The sequence below is a fragment of the Epinephelus fuscoguttatus genome, unplaced genomic scaffold (assembly GCF_011397635.1).
Source record: "Epinephelus fuscoguttatus unplaced genomic scaffold, E.fuscoguttatus.final_Chr_v1 AP022699.1".
Lineage (NCBI taxonomy): Eukaryota > Metazoa > Chordata > Actinopteri > Perciformes > Serranidae > Epinephelus > Epinephelus fuscoguttatus.
The window spans coordinates 658,083-681,762 of record NW_026057521.1 but is presented as its reverse complement, the minus strand read 5'-3'; the positions used below and the strand labels follow the sequence as shown (position 1 = coordinate 681,762).

At 42.0% G+C, this 23,680-nt stretch overlaps 1 protein-coding gene across 4 annotated transcripts in view; it reads left to right on the top strand.

The window, feature by feature from the left end:
• The first annotated feature begins 189 nt into the window (after positions 1-189).
• abcc1 (ATP-binding cassette, sub-family C (CFTR/MRP), member 1) overlaps positions 190-23,680 on the top strand; it is a 119,967-nt gene continuing 96,476 nt past the window's right edge. For 3 of the 4 annotated variants that reach the window (XR_007448858.1, XM_049570834.1, XM_049570833.1), the window contains exon 1: positions 190-328. Coding sequence is in view for 3 of the 4 variants with exons in the window: in XM_049570834.1 (XP_049426791.1) it covers positions 281-328 (48 nt within the window). In the remaining variant the exon portion in view is untranslated. Of the gene's footprint in view, positions 329-10,279; positions 10,434-23,680 lie in introns of those variants that run through there. The other variant, XM_049570835.1, reaches the window with a different exon arrangement.

The following is a 23,680-nucleotide window of genomic DNA, read 5'->3' as shown; positions in this document are numbered from 1 at the left end:
TCAGTCATTTATCCTGGATGTCTGAATCCTACTTTTGTGCAACGGGCCCCAGATTGCCTCTGAGCGACTGTGCCCATATCACACAAGAGACTGGGGGACAGGAACGTGACATTATACACAGCACAGCAGCAGGTGGCAGTATACATATTTGTAAACTACCAAAGAAGAAGAGGAGCAAGCAACCTTCCGCTTTGCCTTTGTAGTCAGGTTACAAAACCAAAGCTGAGCCCAGGAAATATTCCCAGCAGTCAGGGCTTGAATTTACATTGCGTTACGGCGAATGGGGTTAAACAAGTTCTGCAGTCTGAACAGTTCCGATCCATTCTGGGTGAGTTTATTTTCACGACCTTCATGTCTGTTCCTTAATCATTTAACTTTGTCCGCTTGTTGTTATTAGCTACCGGCAACACACATGCTAGTAGAGCTAACTTTGCCCCGGTATGTAACATTTACCTGCCGAGGTCAACTGACATTACTTTGCAACTAACGTTATCCTCCGTAACAGAATCCTGGCTTCGCTGAATTACGTCAGCCAGCTTAAAGTTCATTTATACTTCTGCGTTGAATCGACGCCGTAGCTACGTAACCTAACATTACGCAGTAGCCTGACACGCACCTCCCCAGAATTGTAACTACGTTACATGTCGCGGTGATGCAGACTGACTGTCTGTTTCTGTAACGTTATTCTGACACCTTTTCCCTCAGTGGAAACGAAGCTTGTATTTACGTGTATTTCACAGATAAGAAACAATAAATTGTGAAGATAGTAAAGCCTCCACAAAATAGCATTTTAACACGCAATTTATAGTTCTGCGATGAATCGACGTGTAGCTTACGGCGTAGGCTCCGTGTCGATTTGCAGCCTACTCTGGCGTCAGCTACGCCATAGCCCAACGTGCACTTCCCCAGTTGCAACTACACGTTGCAGTGATGCAGACCTCCGGTCTGACGCTGTATACTGACGCCATTTCCCCCAGTGGAAACAGTGATTTTATTTAATTTTAGTTCACAGATAAGAAACAAATTTTTAAGACATTAAGGCCTCCACTAAAATAGCCTTTTAAGTCTTGTCTGTGACTTATCCTTCAGGGATTTATACTTCGGGATTTATCCAGGTTTCATATGAGAAGAAGGAAAGATCGCTGGCTGCTAGGCTAATTAATACCAGTGTTTCCCATTAATTAACGAAACTATGGCGGCCTGCCATAGTTTAATTTGACCCGCCATAGTTTCTAAATAAAGATTTAGGCTGCCGAAAGTATTGACTTCTCATGATACAAACAGTATCTTGAACGCCGTAGCGTTTTGTGCCGATGTGCTCAGGCTGTCAGATCCAGCTCGACAGTGCACTCGACTAAAAATACGTGTGGTGCAGGGTGGCGAACCCCGCGCAGTGCTAGTTTCGAGCAGCGCAACTGGAGGTGCGCTGAGATGGGTGTGGTGGCGCAGCAGGGGGAGGTGTCGAAAGATCCAGCTTGGTGCAGTGACAGTTTCGTGCCAAAAGGCTTCGCCGAAGGTGCGCAAAAAGCTCGCTATCTGAAACCAGGTCTACTGTCAGTGCAGGGGGAACGCAGCCGGTGTAAGCCGAAGTTTGGCTGACCGGCGGACAGTGCGCACACGTCACCAAAACCTCACAGGCAGGTTTCCAGAATATCAGGCACATTAACGATGCAATAAATAGCCACAAAACCACTATTCAATGCAACTATCTGCAATCAGCACATAAATGTATCTCTATATCGACTGTCCCGTCACATCTGATGTCAGATCAAAGGGGATTGGCACCATTTGGCACGCGTAATGGAAACCCAACCTGATTTGATTAAACAGCTGCAAACTAATGAGTTCACATCCCTCTCAGCCAACCACAAATAGCCATAGCATCAGATAGGGAGTATATATTCAGCATCTGTCATCTTAGAAAAGTCAAAAGAAAAGAAACAGAGTGAGACTGCGAGAGAGAACGAGAGAGAGTGCGCGCATGAGAGAAATGCATCATTGATTTACAATTGTGGTGACCTCCTCCCAGGCTACCTTTGCATCATCAGCCCGTGGAGGTCTGCTCGCAGTTCCGTATATTCGGACACTGCGAGCAGACCTCCCGGATCAAAACATCAGTTTCCTCCTGGGAGAAGTTTGGCCGTCTGACGCTGCTGCTCTCTTCTGCCATGGCGAATTGAGTAAACTCTTATTACACCTTCACGCGGCACATTTAAGGGCGAGGAGAGGGGCTCATTTGATTGGTGTGATGTGTGTAAAACCCACTCCACGCCTTCTCTCCTCCCTCTTTCCAACTTGCGCAGATAGGAGGGACGGAGGTGGGACAGACGAGTAGCTGCGCCAGCGCGCACGGTGTGCCAAATTTGCAAAATCCGCCTGGCCACACCCAGTTGGCGAAGCGCAGGTGCGCTGCGCCCCCACCTCGCCCGGTCTATGAAACTAGAGCCCAAAGTGTGGAGAAGAGGGACCTGTCTGTTTCCATTAAATGTACGGACTTTGGTGAAAACTATGAACTCGCGCGAGTATTCTGCAGATCCGGAAACAAAACAAGTCTCGCATTCTTCTTCTTCTATGTTTTCTGGCGGTTGGCAACCAGCTTGTAAATGCATTACCGCCTTCCCGACTTGGAGTGTGGATATCACCATGGAGAGAGGTGTGTTACGTCAGACTTAATTCGAACATAACTGTTTCCATCCCCCGTTTTGCGAATCAACATTTTTTCGAATCAACCAAAACCCGGCTAAAGCAAGCATATTTTAGTTTGTACGAATCAGGGGCTTTTAATTTTAATTTTGGCGTTTCCATCATAATTTTCCGATGCAGTACTTCTAGATGTGCATCTAAACAGGCTGATGGAAACATGGCTAGTGAACCTTGTGAGTTGTAATGGAGCCAAACTGTGTGCTGTTACCTTTGTGAAATGTTGCCGTTGTCCCTGGTTTTATTTGAGAAGAGGAAAAGATTGCAAGTTGCTAGGCTAATTTATACAATGTAAAATGCGATAGGCTTGTGCTCATAACGTTAACATATTGTATTTGTGGGGAAAATGTGTCCGGATTAACACAAGTGTTTGTCTGTCAATGCTGCGAGTTGTAGTGAAGCCAATTTGTGTACTTGTTTTTCACATTGTCTCTATTAAAGCCTCAGTGTGTAAAAATGGTGAGTAACAGTGACATCAGCGGTCAAATTCTAGATTGCTGCGCTCACTCACTCACCCCTCCTGTCGGGTAAGTGACGGTGGCCTCGTAGGACAAAAAGCGTTGTGCAGACAGTAGAGTTTTAAGAGTTTTTCAGGAGTATCTAGCGACGAGGTGAATATTTATTTAGGAATCTAAACCATGTTATGATATGATATGATATGTCAGTGAAATATAGGTTATCTGTGAGATATATGTTAGGAGTGTTTTATTTCTAATTGTTTTGGTAACACAAGCATTAGCATAATGCTAAAATAACATGTTTTATGTGATAGTCACGGCACAGTGCGGCAAATATAGGTTGGTACGATAATAATATATGCGTTTCCAGAGTGTTCTTCCACAGGACACAGGGAGATGAGGAAGAGGGAGAGGGAGAGGAGGAAGACCAGGGAGAGGAAGGGGGAAAGGGGGTAACTTTAGAGGTGGTGCAGGAATGGCCAGGCGAAGAGGTGTGTCTTGGCTACCCAGAGAGAAGAGGAAGAGAGGGTGGCAGCCTTCGCAGCAGCGCGAGAGGAATCAACAGATTAGGCTGTAGGCTAGGCTAACCATTTAGCTGTACCTCTGGGATAACGTTAGCCAAGGCTAGGATAACGTTACCATGTAAACGTAGCCGTCACTCGAACTTAGACGAGAGGGAAAAGTAGTTGCAAACATGAAGCCAAAATGATTTTAAAATATCAAATTGAATTAAAGCTGAAGATGAACGGGCCCTTGCACCTTCACGCAACTGGACGGGGCTGGCAGGACGCTTTCTGATGTGTCGTCGGTATATTCTTGATACAATGCTGGAATGACATATTTCACATTTTGTGTCACTTCCTCTTTCCACTAGAGGTAGTTAGAGAGCACACTATTTTAGATCATGTTTTTATACATAAAATATACAGCACAGCATTTAACTTTCAGATAAATCAAAAGATAAGTGTTTAATGAAGCATACTTCCTGTCGCCACAAGGTGGTATATGAGTATCAGGAAATATGGTCATATAAATGTTTTCAGGGAAGGACTAATATGAATCATCTGAAGTTTGATGGAGATCGGACCATTTACTCCAAAGTAATAGCAATTTCCTGTTTCATGGCGAGACATCAAAATTAAACCCTCTGCAGCACACGTAGACGCTAATGATATGTCATGTTTGTGAACATCAAATATAGACCACAGCATTGAAATTTCAGGTTAATCCAAAGATAAATATCTGATAAGAAGGACTTCCTTTCAACACTAGGTGGCACATGATTATCAGGCAGGTCAATCCAGCTTTGGGGGCTGCTTAATTGAAATATTCTAGGGGGCGCTGTTGAGCCATCTTGGTGCATCAAAGCACAAAAATCACATCAGACACATCAAACATCCCTTGTCCCTTCAAAACAACATCGTGTTTGATGGTGAACAAGGCAGCGCCACGGTGACAGCGTTTTGATGAAAGCTCAAAAGCTTCATTTTTAAGTATCATCAAGGTCTAAGGACTTAGACCAGCAAGTTTGAGGTGGGTCTGATTAACCTGCTAGAAGAGGGACATCAAAGAATGTATAAAGTAGCTTTCTGTTGCCAGTAGGTGGCGCTATGGCGGTGATTCAAAATTCCTCCGTAGATGTGTTCAGGGCTGGACTGTCATCATATGTGTGAAGTTTTGGCAAGATATTCCCACGTGGAGTCAAGTTACAGCAACGTTTATCATCACGGCGAAACATCAAAGTTCGCCGCCAGGCCATGGCCATGCCCTTCGACGAAAACTCACAGTTTCCACAATAAAGCGTCATCAGTGTCTTATGACGTTTTTGACCAAGTTTGAGATGGATCTGGTCAATTCTGTAGGAGATGTATATTAAAGTCTAAAACATGACATTTCTTGTTGGCAGTAGGGGGCGCTATATTTATCTCTAATTATTGACATGTAGATGTGTTCAGGGCGGGACTGGCATCAATCCTGTGAAGTTTGGGCAAGATTGGACCATGTATGCTGGAGTTATAAACTACTTCCTGTTTAGTGGTGAGACCCCTAACTTTGACGCCATCCCACGGTCACACGCAATGACGAAAACTCAAGCTTTTGATAACTTTTCATCTCCAAGGTCTTGGGATGGGACAGACCAAGGTTTGAAGTCGATCGGATGAAATCTCTAGGACTAGTTCGTTTATTTATGACCCCTGATCGGAAGCAGCGGATGTCTTCTACAGATGTCTTCTAACCTCACTTTTTATCAGGAAGGGCTGTTGTATCAATATGTAAATCAGTTATGTACTTTGCGTCTTTCCATTGGCTGGTGGAACGTGCTGTTATGATGCCCGTTTATGGGACAACTCATTTAACATCCATAACGTTTTTTAGGAAAACTTGTCATAAAACGTGCATTTGCAAAGCAATGTCAGCCAAACTTTCTAAGCAAAGCTAACTTTTAGAAAGATGACATATTAGCAACAATTGTCATCCTGGTCTTATTTTTTGTGTTATTTCCGAGCCACAAATTAATTTGAAAATTAGGCTACATTCATATTTATGACTTTTTATCTCACATTTTTGATTAGGAATGGTGATTTTTTCCATTACTGGCGAAAATGGGCTTCCATAGATAAAAAGATGGTTGTGGTAAAAATATCAGTGCCAGAGGCGGTCCTGGCTAGTTTTACGCCCTGAGCGAACCACCCTCAGCCCCCCCCCACTCCCCAACCCCCCCACCTCTCCCCACCCCCCACGATACGATACCAGTCAAAGTATCACGGTTCTGAGTAGTATCACGAAACCACGGTAAGACTGAGGCAGATGTGCCTTTTGTCATTTATAAAAAGATAAATCACTTTTCTGTAATACATCACTGATATTTCAATGGAATAAATTAATTATTGACTTATTCATACTTCAAAAACAGCATCAATAAGTGATTAACCCTATGGGCCCTAGGAGTTTTTGGGGTATTTTTACTGCCTTTACTTTTAAGCTCATATCACAGTCATTATAAAGGCTACATACACATGCTATATCTTGTTTTTTTTTTCAGAACAATGTGGGTTATCCAGATTTGCCATCATTTTATGTCCTTCTATGTGCCTGTATTTTATATAAATTTTTATATCAAAGAAAAAAACAAATCCGTGTTACTAAATTCTTACATTTTTACATGTATCTCAGCATAGCAAGTTGGAAAATTACATATTCTGCCATAACTGAAGAGGGGGGACTCTCTGAAATCTGGCATTATAAGAACCACGGGCACGTGTCCCCCTCAATGTATATGGTGACTACGGCCCTGTCATGCATCCATAATTAGGCTGCAGTTGTCTGGGTGCGCAAAGGTGAAGTGGCTGGTCTTGTCATACAAAGTTTGATGGAGTGTCAACTGGACAGTATGGAGATATTTGCATCTTGAAAGCTGGACTACAAGTGTGGATAGACAGGGAGAAACACACGCAAGCCTAAGACGTGGTAAGATACGATATTCCTCACTATATGAAGTGACTGATAACAAGATCTGTATAATAGGTTGTAAAGAAATTCATCAGGTTTTTATTTTGTAGACAATCTGTATTTATAGCATGATGGGATGACAGCACAATGATGTGTGATATCATTGGAAAGCTCTGCTCCTGCGCTTTCATGTGATATGCGTGGTGTTTCAGTGCGATGCTGCATTCGCGAGTAATCCATCCAACAGTAATGTGTGTGCAGAGCTGTATGAAAGCTCTGTTATACATAATTTTAGTGTAAATTTATTATTTTTTTTCGCTGTGAAAACATTGGACTACTGACAAGTGCTTGGTCTTGTCGGAAAGCTATGATTCCACTGTTTCATGTGATATGCGTGGCTTCTCGCTATGATGCATAGTCGCGGAGAAAATCCACAGAGAAGAACAGGTGTGAATTTGGACGGACTATGCGTCGTTCGGGCCCATAGGGTTAAAGAGCCTGTAACCGTAACAACTGTGTGGCACAAACTCAGTGCTTTGGTCATAAATAATGTCGGGCTCGGTTCGGGTTCTCATTTCTCCTCTGACATGCAACATACCTGTGTGCCGCCACGGCTCGGTTGTCCAGGTACTGGGCAGTCATGACACCAACGAAAGAGGAAATTACTGGACCTGGAGACGGTAAGCCGTTATCTTGCATTTGTCAGCTGCTCTCATGTTCCCTCCTTTTGTGAAGGTCTTGTTGCCGTCCTTTGCATACCAGGTGTCATATGCCCCGCGGCGTATTCCCCCGACATTTGTTCGGAATATTTCAAAACGTCTATCTTTAAATGAACACTGAAGTTGCGTCTTGTCGCCATCTTATCTGTTTACAATTACCTGAGAGTGCGCAACTGCACATGTGCGGTCTCTTGTTTTTATGACGGTAGCGTCAGGAGCAGCCAAAGACCACCTGGTGGCAAGATAGTTATCTACCAGTGTTCATAAACAAAAGAATATTGGTCATGGCCGAAATAAAGATAAAGATTGATAATTATGTGCAGTTAATGCGTTCAAGGTCTTCTGACTCTTTAAAAGTTGACGTGGTGTCTCTAGCTCAAAGTATGAGGGACAAGAAGAGGTTGAAAGTTGATGAGTTTTGAAGAGGATTTGAAGATTTTCCATTTTATTTCCATTCACATTAATTAGACTGCCACCGGAGCACCACCTATTGGCCGATTTGCACCGAATTTTGCACAAACCATCATCGGGCCATGGAACACAATTAGTAAAAGTGTTATGGTAATCAGACTGTATTTGGTCAAGATATGAAAGACTGTCTGTTTTGAAAACAAGGAATTTGCAGGAATTTGTTGTTTTATATTTTGGCCGTTTAATGGACAATCAAAATTCTTTTAATAACTTTTTGTCAGGAGGGTTGACAGATGCTACATGCAAAGTTTGGTGCAAATCGGTGAAATCGCCTAGGAGGAGTTCGAAAAAGTACGTTTTTCATTTGTCGAGATTTAGCGAATGGAAAGCTACCGCGAAAGTGGGCTTGGCTTACACCACACAATTCAGTTGAATTCAGAGAACACGTAAATAGAAGGTTTAACAATGTGCGACATATTATGTGGGAGTTATTAGCCAAAAACGCTTTTGCATTGAAAATAGCGCCACCTGCTGGTCATTTTTGGTGTGCGAGTTACAGGGGCCAGTCTATACCTCCCCTATCAATTTTATTTCCATGAGTGTTATGGTGTTGGCACAGTGCCAAATATTAAATTAGACGGCCACCAGAGCGCCACCTAGTGGTGGATTGTTAAGTCCTTCATCAGATATCCTCAGGAGGGCATTGACAATAATTATAATTATAAGTTTCGTGTTAATCCGCCCAACCGATGTTGAGATATAAAATACTTCAATTTAAAGAGTGCCACCTTGTGGTCATCACCCGAAATTTTGCACAGAGCCTCAGGGGCTCATGGGGAAGTGGTAACCTGAGTTTCATGTCATTCGGATACACCAATGTGGAGATATGCAGCACTTCCTGTTTAGAACGAAATGTGCAGGAAGTTGCTATTTAATAACTTGAGTATTGTTTGGACTATCGAAATTCTTTTAATAACTTTTTGTCGGGAGGGTCCACAGATGTTGTGTGCAAAGAAAAAAAAAAAAAAATCAATAAATACATTTGACATGTCATTTTATTGTTGTTTGTCTGTGGATATTCTCATTTATCCCGGTCAATTCCATTTTGGCAACAATTAAATCGTAGGCAACTGGACTTTGATTTTGTCTAGAAGACGTTTCGCCTCTTATCCAAGCGGCTTCATCAGTTCTCAACGCATCGGTCTGACTAGTCCTCACTAGTCTGACAAACAGTGGAGTAAGACTCAGGTTTTTAACCTCTGTGGAGGTGTACACCAATGCTGTCCAATGCAGTGAAGAATGCAAGGACTCATACATTGGTGAAACCAAACAACTATTAAACAAGTGCATGGCTCAACACAGAAGGGCAAACTCCTCAGGTCCAGTTTCTGCTGTTTATTTACATCTAAAGGAGAAGGCTCACTCCTTTGAGGACAGCAATGTGAAAATCTTGGACAGAGAGGACAGATGGTTTGAAAGAGGGGTGAAAGAATCCATCTACGTCAAAATAGAGAAGCCGTCTCTAAATAGGGGAGGTGGCCTGAGACACCACCTATCCCCCATTTACAATGCGGCCCTTGCTGCTGTACCTAAGAGGTTGAATAACAAAGACTGCCCGAAACTAACCTCAAGTGGCTCAAAGAAACACAACGACAGTCGTTCACTGGTAACCACACATTATGCCTAACGACTGTTGCTCGCCAGTGGCTCCACTCACTCCTAACGACTGTCGTTCACTAGTGTGACTCACCTGACCCAAACAATGGTCCAGTGAAACTCCACTAACGAAGTATTGTCTTATGAGGGTGGTGGGTGTACACCTCCACAGAGGTTAAAAACCTGAGTCTTACTCCACTGTTTGTCAGACTAGTGAGGACTAGTCAGACCGATGCATTGAGAACTGATGAAGCCGCTTGGATAAGAGGCGAAACGTCTTCTAGACAAAATCAAAGTCCAGTTGCCTACGATTTAATTGTTGCCAAAATTTGTTGTTCTTTGTATTTTTATTTTATTTTTGCCAGTGCCATACAGCAACAATGCTTGGGGATGTGGTGTTTTACAAATCTGAAAATACTGTAAAGCTGCGTTCACACCAAACGCGAATTTGCAAATTCGCGCTTCAAGATTACATACAAAGTCAATGCAAAGATGCATCTAGCGCGACGCGAATTTGTGTCTACGTTGCGAACAACGTCCAGTTGTTGACACAACAATAAACTGCTACTCACCGGAGACAGATGGACAGACGCTCCACAGCTGAAATGGAGCGCCTGTAGTTGGTGTCCTGCTGGGAGATCCTGGTGCCAACCCTCGCCAACAGGTCCTCAAACTGGGCCCCAGTCAGCCTGAAGTACCGCTGAAAGCGGCTATCATCCAGACAGAGTTCCTGGAGGAGGTGGTGAAACTCACCGAGCTGGATGCGCTTATGTAGGATAGGGTGAACCCAGAAACGATGGCGATTTGCCCTCCGACGCTTCTGGGACTACTAGAGCAGCGATGGCGGTTATCTCAGTCATGGTCGTCAGTGACGTCTTGATGCCCTGACGTCCAGTTGTTGATGCTGAGATGGAGGAGAAACTTATCATTGCAGTGTGCGGCTACCCGGAGCTGTATGATACTACGTGTCTACTCTACAGAGACAGCAACAAAAAGGAGCAGGCTTGGGTGAAAGTCGCCGAGGAGACTGGTCTACATGGTAAGTTCTGTAAATATGTGTCCTTAATTAGTTTGCAGAATGGTTGTACTATGAACGTTAGCACTACCTTAGCTCCAGTTAGCACAGCTGGCTTCCCTGCTACTTGCGCAAATGACGTAATAATGCGAATTAACAAAATGGTCAGGCGTCTAAACTCAGGCGTTATGCGCGGTGCGTTACTCGTGTTACGAGCGAGTAATTGGCTTCACTCGCGCCCGGTGTGAACGCTACATCAGAATGTCACTTTTATAGAATTGGCTTCTTTATTTTATAATGTATAATTAATGTCTACATCAACAAATGTTAACCGTAGAATCGTATCGAATCGTATCAAATCGTTCTGTATTAAAAATATATTGTTTTTGAACCGTATCGTAACCCGTGTATCTAGATACGTATCGAATCGTCTATCACAGAGATTCCCAACCCTATAAAATGCCATAGGCTGGTGCTATGTTGTAAATTGGAAAACGTGTTTAGTGTGACAGTTGTTTTGTCGGTGAATGTTGTGAGTTGTAATGGAGCCAAATTGAGTGCCATTACCTTTATTAAATGCTGCTGTTGTCCCTGACTTTATATAAGAAGAGGGGAAATCGCTAGTTGCTAGGCTAATTTATACAATGTAAAATGCCATAGAGTGGCGCAAATAACGTTAGCATGTTGTATTTGCTTGGAACACGTGTTTAGTATAATAAGACAGTTGTTTTGTTGGTGAATCCTGTGAGTTGTAATGGAGCCAAATTTTGTGCCGTTTAGGGATGTAACAATTACCGGTAAAATGATAAACTGCAGTAAAATTCATGAGGGTTAGTATTACCATTTCAAATTTTAATTATCATTAAAACCATGTTTGATTACCGCACTTTGACAAACTCATGGTCATACTGCTCATTACCTGGAAAAGCAGCAGCAGTAGTCCCTCAGACACAGGCATGCATGCGCAGTTTGTTCGCAGTATGTTTGGCCTCTGAAAACATGGCGGAAGGCACTGAAGGCACCCGCGCGGACAGTGCTCCGGAGAGTTTTTCCCCCCTCTAAAAGGATAAAGTCTGAAGTCTGGACGTATTTTGGATTTTATAAGGATGCTGAGGGGAAACTAATTGAACATAGTCACCCTGTCTGCAGAAAATGCAGAAAAAAAGTCTCTGCGAAGGGGGGTAACACTTCAAATTTGATGAGCCATCTCAATGACCACCACCCACAACTATACAGCGAGTGTACCTGTACCTGGTACACACTACACGACTTTTCTGCCCGTTCTGAAAGTCACTCTGTCACATTACACAATTGTGGAGTGAAGTGACAAAAATCGGTGCCTGGAATTGGGCCTGACGGCTCCCAACCTTGCCCTCCTTGTTCCTTCTAAAATGTCTTCTGTTTTCAATTCAGTATCTTAGGTTCAGCTGGCAGGTACGTAGAAATTCACTGGAGATAGGCTGGATCTGGTGCAGTCGAGTTTATTGTGTTCACAGACAACAACACAGTCAAACTCATGAGTCAGCCTCTGGAGGACGACTGAAAACCTGCTTTCAGTGCTCTGGCTTATATGCTGGTGGAGGTCGAAGAGATCGCCACCCATTTCTGTAGTCCTTCCCATCTCGGTCCGTTTTTACTGGTAGCAGACTTTGCCTTTGTTTCTGGCTCAAACTGGAATCTGCCACCAGTATTTCCGGACTCGCTCCCACTCTATTTTTTAAAAAAACATGTGATCTCTGGGGACTCACATGCTACAGTCCCTCGTGCTCCCGTGTGATATGAACCATTACGTACACATTAAGCAATACAGTCATTTGAGTGTGTGTGTGACCTTTCCCTTGTAATATAAACTCTTAAGTGCATTAGGCAGTACAATCAAGTGAGTGTGCTATCTTCATCACACAGCACGTGGTAACTTGTATGAGTGTCACCGTAAGTTCACAACATCATGTAAGTGTAGGTTACTGCATTATATCACTACACAGTGTGTGGTGAATTATAGGAAGTTCCCTGTAAGTTCATAATATCGTGTGAGTGCATGTCATGTGAGTGCATGTGCTTATCATTACACAGAGCGTGATAGGTTATATATGTCAATAAGAGTTCACAACTGAGGTGTCACTAAGAGTCTACACCGTTATATTACATATTACACATAAATGCAGTATAGTTTTTGTAACAGACTACACACAAACATGGTTATATAGCTATTTGTATCTTATCCAACCTATATAGTCTAACACTTGATGAGGGTTTTTGACTTTTACACTACAGGGGTCATAAAATCGTGCCGTGACTTGGCCGACAGACATGACACACAACACGATGGTACACACCAATTATCCCTGGTCGTCTTTCACGACATGCGTGATGTCATCAGGTTATTCTTGTTCTATTTTTATTACTTTTACTATTATTTCAGTCACTGTGTCTGTTGATGTGCCAGCCAAAATGTTGTTGTGGTCACCTAAAAAATGAATCCTCCACAACAAGTTCCTACAAATGTTTCACAATAAAAGTCTATTTAGAAAATGGAGGGATTCTCTCAGTTGAGGTTATGAGGGGCTTTTATTCTGAAACATATTCAGGGAGTGTTGAGTTTGAAATGACGGCACAATGCATTAACTTTATGAAGCCAACAGGAGCGGAATAAAAATCAAAATATAAAAACAGAGGGAATGATAAATAACGGACCATCTATAATAGGGATGGGAATTGATAGGATTTGATTGATATCAATGCCATTATCGACTCTGCTTATCGATCGGATTCTTTATCAATTCCCTTATTGATTCCTAAAATGGAACAAATGAAAGAATATTTGTACAGCATTTGTTTTCATCTACGTCAAGGAACATTACAGAATCTGTTAGTGTTGTCACGGTACCAAAATTGGGACCCACGGTACGATACCAGTGAAAGTATCACGGTTCTGAGTAGGGCTGTACCCAAATATTCGGATATTCGAATATTTGTTTCTGTGGGTAGGTATTCATTATGAAAATTTGGTATTCGATATTCATTTTTTTATTTACTTTTTTAAAATTTTTTTATTTTTTTATTTATTTTTTTTAACATATTTTCTGGTGCTAAATGTAGTCTTTTTGTTGTTGGTAAATGTAGGTTATCAATAAAAATCAAAACTTTTAAATTGCATTATTAAAAATGTGAAAATATAGTATAGCCTACCAACTGAGCTTGTGCGCACGGCACTCTTGAGCGCATCCATCTGAGGCTGTGGATCAGTGCCAAGTTTTACCACTTTATCACTATTCCCTCTAACTTGTAGGTGTTTTTTCGTTATCTTTTGAATTTAATATGAATTATAGAACCCTTTTTGTCAACGTTTGTTTCCCCCGTTTTGTACAATAAATTATTGTTTAAAGTTTCAACAAGTTTCTTTTGGAGTGGGTGACACAAGTGTTTTGAAAACGACCACGGACTGTCACCTGCTCAACGCATCATTGCCTTCGGATGCCATGACAGCAATAGCCAATAATGTCAAAATATCATTTACAGACCGATTTAACAGATGATCACTGCTGCCCGACCCGCAGGTCCATTTGCGGGTCCCGCGGGTTACAGGTTGACCCGCGCATCACTACTCAGCTCAGTCTATAAGGCTGTACACAACAGTAAGGCTATCGACATTATATTCTATTCAGGCTGGCAGAACCAGCAGTGCATCGGCTCTACAATGCATGGCACTGCTGATTAACCATTTTATTGCAGCACAGAGTGTCTGCCAGCAACCAGTTACTTGCAGAGGCTTCCTACAACTTCTTTCAACGGTTCCGATTTAATCAGAAGACAAATTAAACAGGATGACTAGCCAATGTGAAAATCAAAAGAAAGCATAGAATAATGTACTAAAGGAGACTGTTGTGCCATCACATTTTTTTGTGTTTTTAGAGCAAAGATCCGGTCGCCGCTGTGCAAAACTCCGCAATACAATTAGGTCAAAACCCCCGGAGTCCCCCGGAGAGTTAAGAACAGTCCCTTAAGTGCGGTGAGGTTTGTGGAAATGTGAACGGCTCGTTTCTCTTCTGACACTTCATATACCTGTGTGCTGCCACGGCTCGGCTGTTCATGTGCTTTTGGGTAGTCATGACACCAAGAAGATGAAATTACTGGACCTTATTTGACAGGAATACGTATTCCTGTCCGTGTCTGTGTCTGTGACCCCGGTTCAACCCACAAGCTGTACTCGCACAGCGTGCTGAATGAATTATTTTGCTCACACAAAACAATTTTTAGTCGCAAATGTGAGTAACATTAAAATGCTCACACAGTAGAGCCCTGTAGTGGAAAACAAATCACCGTAGCATTGGTGGTGTTTCCGCCCTTGCATGTAATTATGGTGCTGCATAAATTGCACATCATGCTGTTGTGATGAGTGAATGTCATGAGTCTTTTTTGGTGAAGTGAAGCCAAGCTTTCGGCCGCTTCTGTCTCTCCACCATTACGTCTTCTTTGTTGTTGAACGTACTGCTGACTGACGAGCGTGACGTAAAGATTCGGCGTAATGAAAAGAATCGATAAGGGAGTTGTTAAGCATACAGGCTAATGATGTCGATGAATTGAACCAGTTGGAACCGGTTCTTAACAGGAGCCAGTTCTTGATTCCCATCCCTAGTCTATAATGTAGTCTGTTTCACATGAAGCTGGTAGCCTCTGCAGTTGTGGTGAGTAAAAGCCCCCCCCCCACTATTTTTTAATTTTCGTAACGTTATGTCCGTCTCCATTATGAAGAAATAACATTGTTTGCTAGCTTGATGCTAATGGCAGTACTCAGCGGGTTGAGAAAGTGCCTCTGCTGTTTCACACCATCATTTTCCCCTTTTACTCTGTGTGGTAACATCCCTAGAGGAAATATGAGAAAGGCTGGGGTGATGTTGCCCTGCAGTTGTCTATGGCAGCAGGTAACTCTGTGTTTCTATTGGTCAAAGTGACGGCTGTGATTGGAGTAATTGTGAACGACAAAAAGAAAATCAAACATGCTAGTCTTTCTGTTAGACAGAAAGTACATTGCACTCTTTATTTCATTTGTTTTTCGAAATAAAACTTGCTTAAATGATTTCAGTGTGTGTATAAGTACTTTTTGAACATTTTGAGCACATTTTAACAATATTAATACAGTGTTCAACATAACATTTTTTCCCCACTGCCCCTGGGCCAGTAGTTCAGAGTTTTACTGGCCCCTTGTATATTCTTACTGGCCCAAGTAAAAAAAAAAAAAAAGGAGAGAGAGAGCGAGAGAATGAATATGAAACTTCATTTAATTTAACTTGATTTCATTTAACTCCATTATATCATCATAGTGCTTGATGGTATATACAGCAGTCCTCGCAGAAGCTGATGTATGATGTCACAGCCTCTGAGTGCTCATCCACTTCTTAGATGACCTCACAACAGGTTTACAGAGCTTTAACTTCTGCCTGTATGAGGGAATCAGGTGGATGGTGTTGTGGTCAGAGTGGCCCAGTGCAGCGTGGGGGACGGGGTGATAGGCGTTGTTAACAGTTGTGTAACAGTGATCCAGAATATTCTTCTCTCTGGTCGGACATTTTATAAACTGTTTGTATTTGGGGAGTTCATGGGTGAGGTTACCTTTGTTAAAGTCGCCAAGGACAATAACTAAGGAGTCCGCTCCACACACAGTAGCTATCTGGTCGGCGAGCGTGCACTGTGCCTCCTGCACGTTGGCCTGCGGTGGGATGTAAACACCGACCAGAATGAATGAAGCAAACTCGCGGGGGAGCAAAAAGGTTTGCAGTTGATGAAAAAAAGGATTCCAGATCAGGAGAGCAGTGCTGCTGCTCACGTTATTACACTAACTGCTGTTAGTGTAAAAACAGATACCTCCACCTTTAGTTTTGCCAGAGAGTTCCATGTTACAATCCGCTCAAGAGTTGGAATCCTGCCAGCTGCAGCGCAGAGTCCGGTATCGATCCACACAGCCACGTCTCCGTGAAGCACAAAACTGCAGGTGTAGAAAAGTATCCTTTTTCACCATCAGTAGCTGAAGTTCATCCAGTTTACTGGCCAGCGAACGCACGTTGGAGAGAAATATACCTGCATGGCAGCGGTGTGCGGTGTCCGTATTGGCGGGGACGCACAAGCACACTGGCACGTTTCCCCCTCCTCCGGTGTTTCATTGCACGAGCAAAGGTGAGGGCACCTTTTGCCAACAAGCCCAATAAATCCACTGAAGGCTCGAGAAAAGTGGGATAAAAATCCGTTGGAGTTGTTCCCCTGACAAAAAAAGCCTTACAGTGTCACTGGCCCGAGCGGGCCTGTGACCTGTCAGTCAACTTGCCCGACACACTTTTTGATTGGCCCGGGCCATCGGGCCATGGGTTGTGTCGAACCCTGTAATAATAATGATAACCGTGATAATTTTGGTCACGATAACCGTGATATGAAATTTTCATACCGTGATATCTCTAGTGCCGTTACCTTTGGTAAATGTTGCTGTTGTCCCTGGTTTTATATGAGAAAAGGGAAAGATCGCTAGCCGCTAGGCTAATTTATACAATGTAAAATGCCAAAGGCTTGTGCTAATAATGTAGCATGTTGTATATGTGGGAAAAATGTGTCCGGATAAAGACAAGTGTTTGTCTGTCAATGCTGTGAGTTATAGTGAAGCGGATTTGCGCACTTATGAGACACTTGAACTTGTGTCTATTAAGCCATATTTAACGTGTGTTTTGAATCAACTAAACTTTGCAGCACTTCACACAAACCTCTACCACCAACTAGTGTTTTGAAGGTGTAACTGCAGAGTGAAACAGACACCACACCATAAATCCCCTTTTAGCAGGAAATTTATTTATTGTTGAATCTACGCCGTAGCCTACACCGTAGCCTGATGTACACCTCCCCAGAACTATATGCGTCACGGCGATGCAGACCTCCTGTCTGTTTCTGAAACTATTCCTCTCGGCAGAAACTAAGCTTGTGTTTACTTTTATTTCACAGATAAGAAACAGTATATCGAATCGAATTTTTTAGCCTATTACACTGTGCAGCATGTTAGGCTGCAATGATAAAATTCTTTTCATTGTCTTTACAGACTATACCTGTACATATTTCTGTATCATCATTTGGTTGAATATTATTTCTGGCCTACACGATTCAAGTAACATTTTAATAGGCCAGACTATCAATAACTATTTTACATGTTCAAAAACTTGCTTAAATGATTTCAGTGTGTGTATATAAGTACTTTTTGAACATTTTGAGCACATTTCAATAATACTAACAATGATAACCGTGATAATTTTGGTCATAATAACCGTGATACGAAATTTTCATACCGTTATATCTCTAGTGCCATTACCTTTGATAAATGTTGCTGTTTTGTATTCAACAATACAGAAATAATATTCAACCAATTCCTTCCCAGGAACACGCCTGCAAAGTCTGCGAGTCCACAGGTCTGCAAGTCTCATGAAGTCCAGATATTTGGATTCAGCCCCTATTGTTTTTTTTCCTGTTCACTGCTACGCAATACAACAGCTTCCCAGGATAGTGAAGGAATATGCCGCCGTACTCTTCCTGTGATTTGCTTGATGCCTTCATTAGTTGGATTGTTTAGGTTTAGCCAAAAGGAGTGGTGTTGGTCAAGCCCGGTTGTGACCAGACCACTGATTTGTGACGAGACAAACAGTTTTTGAACGTTGCAGAAAAAGTTGCACTGCACTCTATGTGCTTATGCTCTGCCCCCACACACACATTGTCATTGAGTGATTAAAGCAGCACAACCACACACGTCACACCATCCAGGCACCGCTGCAATATAAATTAACCTGAGAGACAGTGGAGCACAAAGGCTCTGGAGAAGAAGCTGAGTTAGTGACATGCAGGATAGCCGAGTTGGCAATATGCAGTAACAGGATGAGAGAGAGAGAGAGAGAGAGAGAGAGAAGGTGCCCGGTGTATTATAGGGGGTCCCCCGGCAGACTAGGCCTAAGTCAGCCTAACTAGGGGCCGGTACAGGGCAAGCCTGAGCCAGCCCTAACTATAAGCTTTATCAAAGAGGAAAGTCTTAAGTCTAGTCTGAAATGTGGAGATGGTGTCTGCCTCCCGGACTGTAACAGGAAGATGATTCCACAGGAGAGGAGCCTGATAGCTGAAGGCTCTGTCTCCTGATCTACTTTTGGAGACTTTAGGGACCACGAGCATCCCTGCATTCTCAGAGCGCAGTGTTCTGGTGGGATAATAAGGCACTATGAGCTCTCTAAGATATGACGGAGCCTGACCATTTAGAGCTTTATAAGTTAACAGTAGGATTTTAAATTCAGTTCTGGATTTTACAGGGAGCCAGTGCAGAGAAGCTAAAACAGGAGAAATATGATCTTGTTAGTTCCTGTTAGTACACATGCTGCTGCATTCTGAATTAGCTGGAGAGTTTTTAAGGACTTACTAGAGCTACCTGATAATAGAGTTACAGTAATCCAGCTTTGAGGTAACGAAAGCATGGACCAATTTTTCTGCATCTTTTCGGGTCAGGATAGGCCTAATTTTCGCAATATTACGCAGATGAAAAAATGCAGTCCATGAGGTTTGTTTTAAATGAGAATTAAAAGGCAGATCTTGATCGAATATTACTCCGAGGTTTCTTACGGTAGTGCTAGAGGCCAGAGCAATGCTACCTAGAGAAACTATATCATCAGATAGAGTCTCTGAGTTGTTTGGGGCCAAGAACAATAACTTCAGTTTTCTGAATTTAACATAAGGAAATTGGTGCTCATCCAGGTTTTTATGTCTATAGGGGAATTATGAAGTTTAGTTAATTGATTACATTCTTCTGGTTTCACCGATAAATACAACTGTGTATCATCCGCATAACAATGGAAATTTACAGAGTGATTTCTAATGATGTTACCTAAAGGAAGCATATATAGAGTAAATAGGATTGGTCCGAGCACAGAACCTTGCGGAACTCCAAAACAAACTTTAGTACGTAAGGATGATTCATTATGAACGTGAACAAACTGAAAACGATCAGATAAATAAGATTTAAACCAGCTCAGTGCAGAACCTTTTAGGCCAATTAAGTGTTCCAGTCTGTGTAACAGAATTTGATGGTCAATAGTGTCAAACGCCGCACTAAGATCTAATAAAACAAGTACAGAGACGAGTCCTTTGTCTGAAGCAATTAGAAGATCATTTGTAATTTTAACTAGTGCTGTCTCAGTGCTATGATGCACTCTAAATCCTGACTGAAATTCCTCAAATAGATTATTATCATGGAGAAAATCACACAGCTGGTCTGCGACTACTTTCTCAAGGAAAAAGGGAAGATTAGATATTGGTCTATAGTTGGCTAACACCTCTGGATCCAGGGTGGGCTTTTTTAGGATAGGTTTAATTACAGCTACCTTAAAAGACTGTGGTACATAGCCTGTTAATAAGGATATATTGATCATATCTAATATATGAGTGTTAACTAAAGGTAAGACTTCATAAGCAGCCTAGTTGGGATGGGGTCTAAGAGACATGTTGATGATTCCTTAAATTTTGCGACAGCACTATCTGATAAACATCTAGAATAGTAACTGTTGCTGAGTGGCTTGTAATCAGCTAAAAAGAAATCAAAAGTAATCAAATAATGATCCGATAGCGAGGGATTCCATGGAAAAACTGTTAGGTTATCAATTTCAATTCCATACGTCAGAACGAGATCGAGGGTGTGGTTAAAACAGTGAGTGGGTTCATGTACACCCAAACTGAAGCCAATGGAGTCTAATAACGAGAAACGCGATAGCCAGGGAGTCATTATCAACGTCGACAGGAATGTTAAAATCGCCTACAATAATAACTTTATCTGATTTAAGAACTAAACTGGATAAAAACTCTGAGAATTCAGATACAAATTCAGAATACGGGCCAGGAGCACGGTACACTACAAATAAAACAAATAAAAGTGGCTGCGAGGTTTTCCAGGTCAGATGTAAAAGACTAAGAACAAGACTTTCAAATGAATTATAATCTAGTTTAGGTTTAGGGCTGATTAACAGACTAGAGTCAAAAATGGCTGCAACTCCCTCTCCTTGGCTGCTACCTCGAGGAATGTGGGTATTATTATGACTCAGTGAGGCTGAGTAAATCAATATGATTATTCTATTATTAATTCGTTTACTAACACTGCTTTCGATGATAGAGACCTGATATTTAACAGTCCGCATTTAATTCTCCTGTTTTGTCTTTCTGTCACAGAAGAGGTTTTAATTTTTATGAGGTTGTTATGCGCAACTCCTCTTTGTTTAATTTTAGATTGAAATAATTTAGGTGGTTGGGGGACAGACACTGTTTGTATAGAACTATGGGTGGGTAACTGCACTAGAAGCTCAGAGAAGGGTATAGGACTGCAACTCTGATCAAAGTGTCAGTATACAGAAACATATAGGAGATCTGCGTCACTGTGACATGTAGTTACAATTCTGGGGAGGTGCACATCAGGCTATGGCATAGGTTATGACGTAGGCTCTATGTCGACGTGGAGCCTACGCCATAGCTACGGCGTTGATTAGATGCAGAAGTATAAATTAGCTTAGCTTTGAGGCAGAAGATACACTGTGATTCAAGGCTTTTGCTGTAGTTAGCTACAGAAATGTGAACATGAAGCTGCACCTGTGAGCCTTTGGCTCCGGTTAGCAAGCTAAATTATGAGCAACATTTTAATCCAGTTGTATGCTCAGTACTTACCAAACATGCATTTTCAGTAAAACATTTTAGGATTTGGAGCGTGGCTTTGAAGTTTCACTTTAAGTTCAGTTTTAAATAGTAAGGTTTTAGTGAAAATACAGGTGTTTGTGAAGCACTGAGCTACCTCCTCTACCTCTGTACTCCAAGCACAATTAATATTGATCATAAACAAAATGTAATACATACATACATAGATGCTGTATTAAGGTGATGTATTGTACTGCACAACACGCGCTACCAGGTCAGTCTCACTGGTTGAGAGTTGTGGTGATACGTAACAGGAGTAGTTAATATGTACAAAACACAAATACAATGCATTTATTTATCTAAGATGTTTATTAATAATAATAATAATAATAAATATGATAATACATTTTATTTATACGGTGCTTTTACAGCTCTCAAAGACACTTTACATTTAAAACCCAAGAAAAGAAGTACATACATATAAGTGCAAAGAGATAAACAGAAGACAAGGACAGTATACAACAACAAGGTTCAAAAGCATAGTGCGAAACAAAGAAAAGGAGGGCTCATGAGAAACAGAATGAAAAGCTAATGTTAAAGGTTAAAAGCGGATTTGAAAAGGTGGGTTTTGAGGAGAGATTTGAAGGTGGATGGATTTGGACAGTCACGGATGTGTACAGGGAGGGTGTTCCAGAGGGAGGGGGGCAGCTATGGAGAAGGCTCTGTCACCTCAGGTTCTGTGCTTGGTCCTGTGTGGAGGCGAGAGGAGGTTTTTGTTGGATGATCGATGGTTGCGGGAGGGAGTGTGGTGGTGGAATATGTCCGTGAGGTAGGAGGGGGCCTGGCTGTGGAGGGCTTTGTGGGTGAGGAGGAGGATCTTTAAAACTGATTCTGTTCGGGACAGGGAGCCAGTGTAGGTTTTGTACAGGGACAGGGGTTATATGTTCACGGGAGCGGGTGTGGGTGAGGAGGCGGGAATCCGTGTATCATTCGTTCATTCGTTTTTCAAAATAAAACCAAATATGAAAAAACAAAATAATGACTTGTTTTTTCAAAATTTGTTTCCAGAACCAAAATGAAAAAATGGATAATGACTCGTTTTCTGATTTCTGATTTTCTGTTTAAATGGAAAATGGAAAAAAGGGATAACGGGCCGGATTCGGGCCTTTCATACACTTTAAATATTTTCATCTCTCCGGAAGCCATGCTTTTTCTTTTGCAAGCACTGGTTTCTTATCGGACCGGTCGGAGTGACAACTACATCTGGTTCATGAAAGGTAACGCCTTGGCTAACAACAGCTGTGTGTGGAGGCTGCAAATTTGGAGAAATTGTTCAATATGAGTTAAGTTGTGCTAAGGTAACAATACGTGCCAGCTTACTGTTTGCTTCTACAGCTGACATATTGGAATAGACTTCATGTGGCGAGTAATTTTTACGTTATTTGAAGATCTATGTTTGTCGCAACTCATGAATTCGCCACATTCGGCCAGAACGGCAACATAGAAATAATGCTCTATTTAGGTGGATTTCAGCACTCACATGCATTTTCTTTGGGAAATGCCACTCTAGTTAATTTCTATAAACATTATAAAAGTAGCATGCTGGGATATACAGTTACAGTCAAAATTATTCAACCCCCATTGCATATTAGGCCTATTGGCAAAATATGCAATTTCTCAGCTGTTTGCAATAAACAAATTACACAAGAACTGTTTAAGTAGTTCAATGAAACTAATATTACAAGCGTTTTGATCCAAATTCAACACAAAATGCTACTTTTAATGACTACTGCAGTCTCAAAATTATTCAACCCCTTCATGACAAGCATCTTCACTACTTAGTAGAGCACCCTTTTGCTGTTACGACCTGCTGCAAACTTGATGCATAGCCAGACACCAGCTTCAGACAGTGTTCCTGAGCAATCTTAGCCCATTCCTCATGGGCAATGGCCTCCAGTTCAGTAATATTCGTGGGTGTGCGTTTTGCAACTGCCTTCTTCAAATCCCACTAGAGATTTTCTATGGGGTTCAAGTCAGGCGACTGTGATGGCCACTCTAGAATCTTCCATTTCTTCTTCTGAAACCAAGCCTTGGTGGACTTTGAGGTATGCTTGGGATCATTGTCCTGTTGGAAGGTCCAATGACGCCCAAGCTTCAGCTTCCTCACAGAAGGCATGACGTTTTTACTAGGGATGCACCGAATATTCGGTAACCGAATATATTCGGCCGAATATTGCAAAAAAACACACATTCGGCAGTGTTTCCCATTAATTAACGAAACTATGGTGGCCCGCCATAGTTTAATTTGACCTGCCATAGTTTCTAAATAAACGAGTTAGGTTGCCGAAAGTATTGACTTCTCATGATATTAATAATATCTCGAACGCTGTAGCGTTTTGTGCCGATGTGCTCAGGCTGTCAGATCCAGCGCTCGACAGTGCGAGCATTTCGCTTGACTAAAAATACGTGTGTGCGAACTGTAAAAAATATTTAGGGGCACATGTGCGCATAAAAAAAAATCAGCCGAAGCAGCCTATATTTTTGTCAATAAAAATATATGATAATCTAACCGCAAATGTTGGAGGAACTCC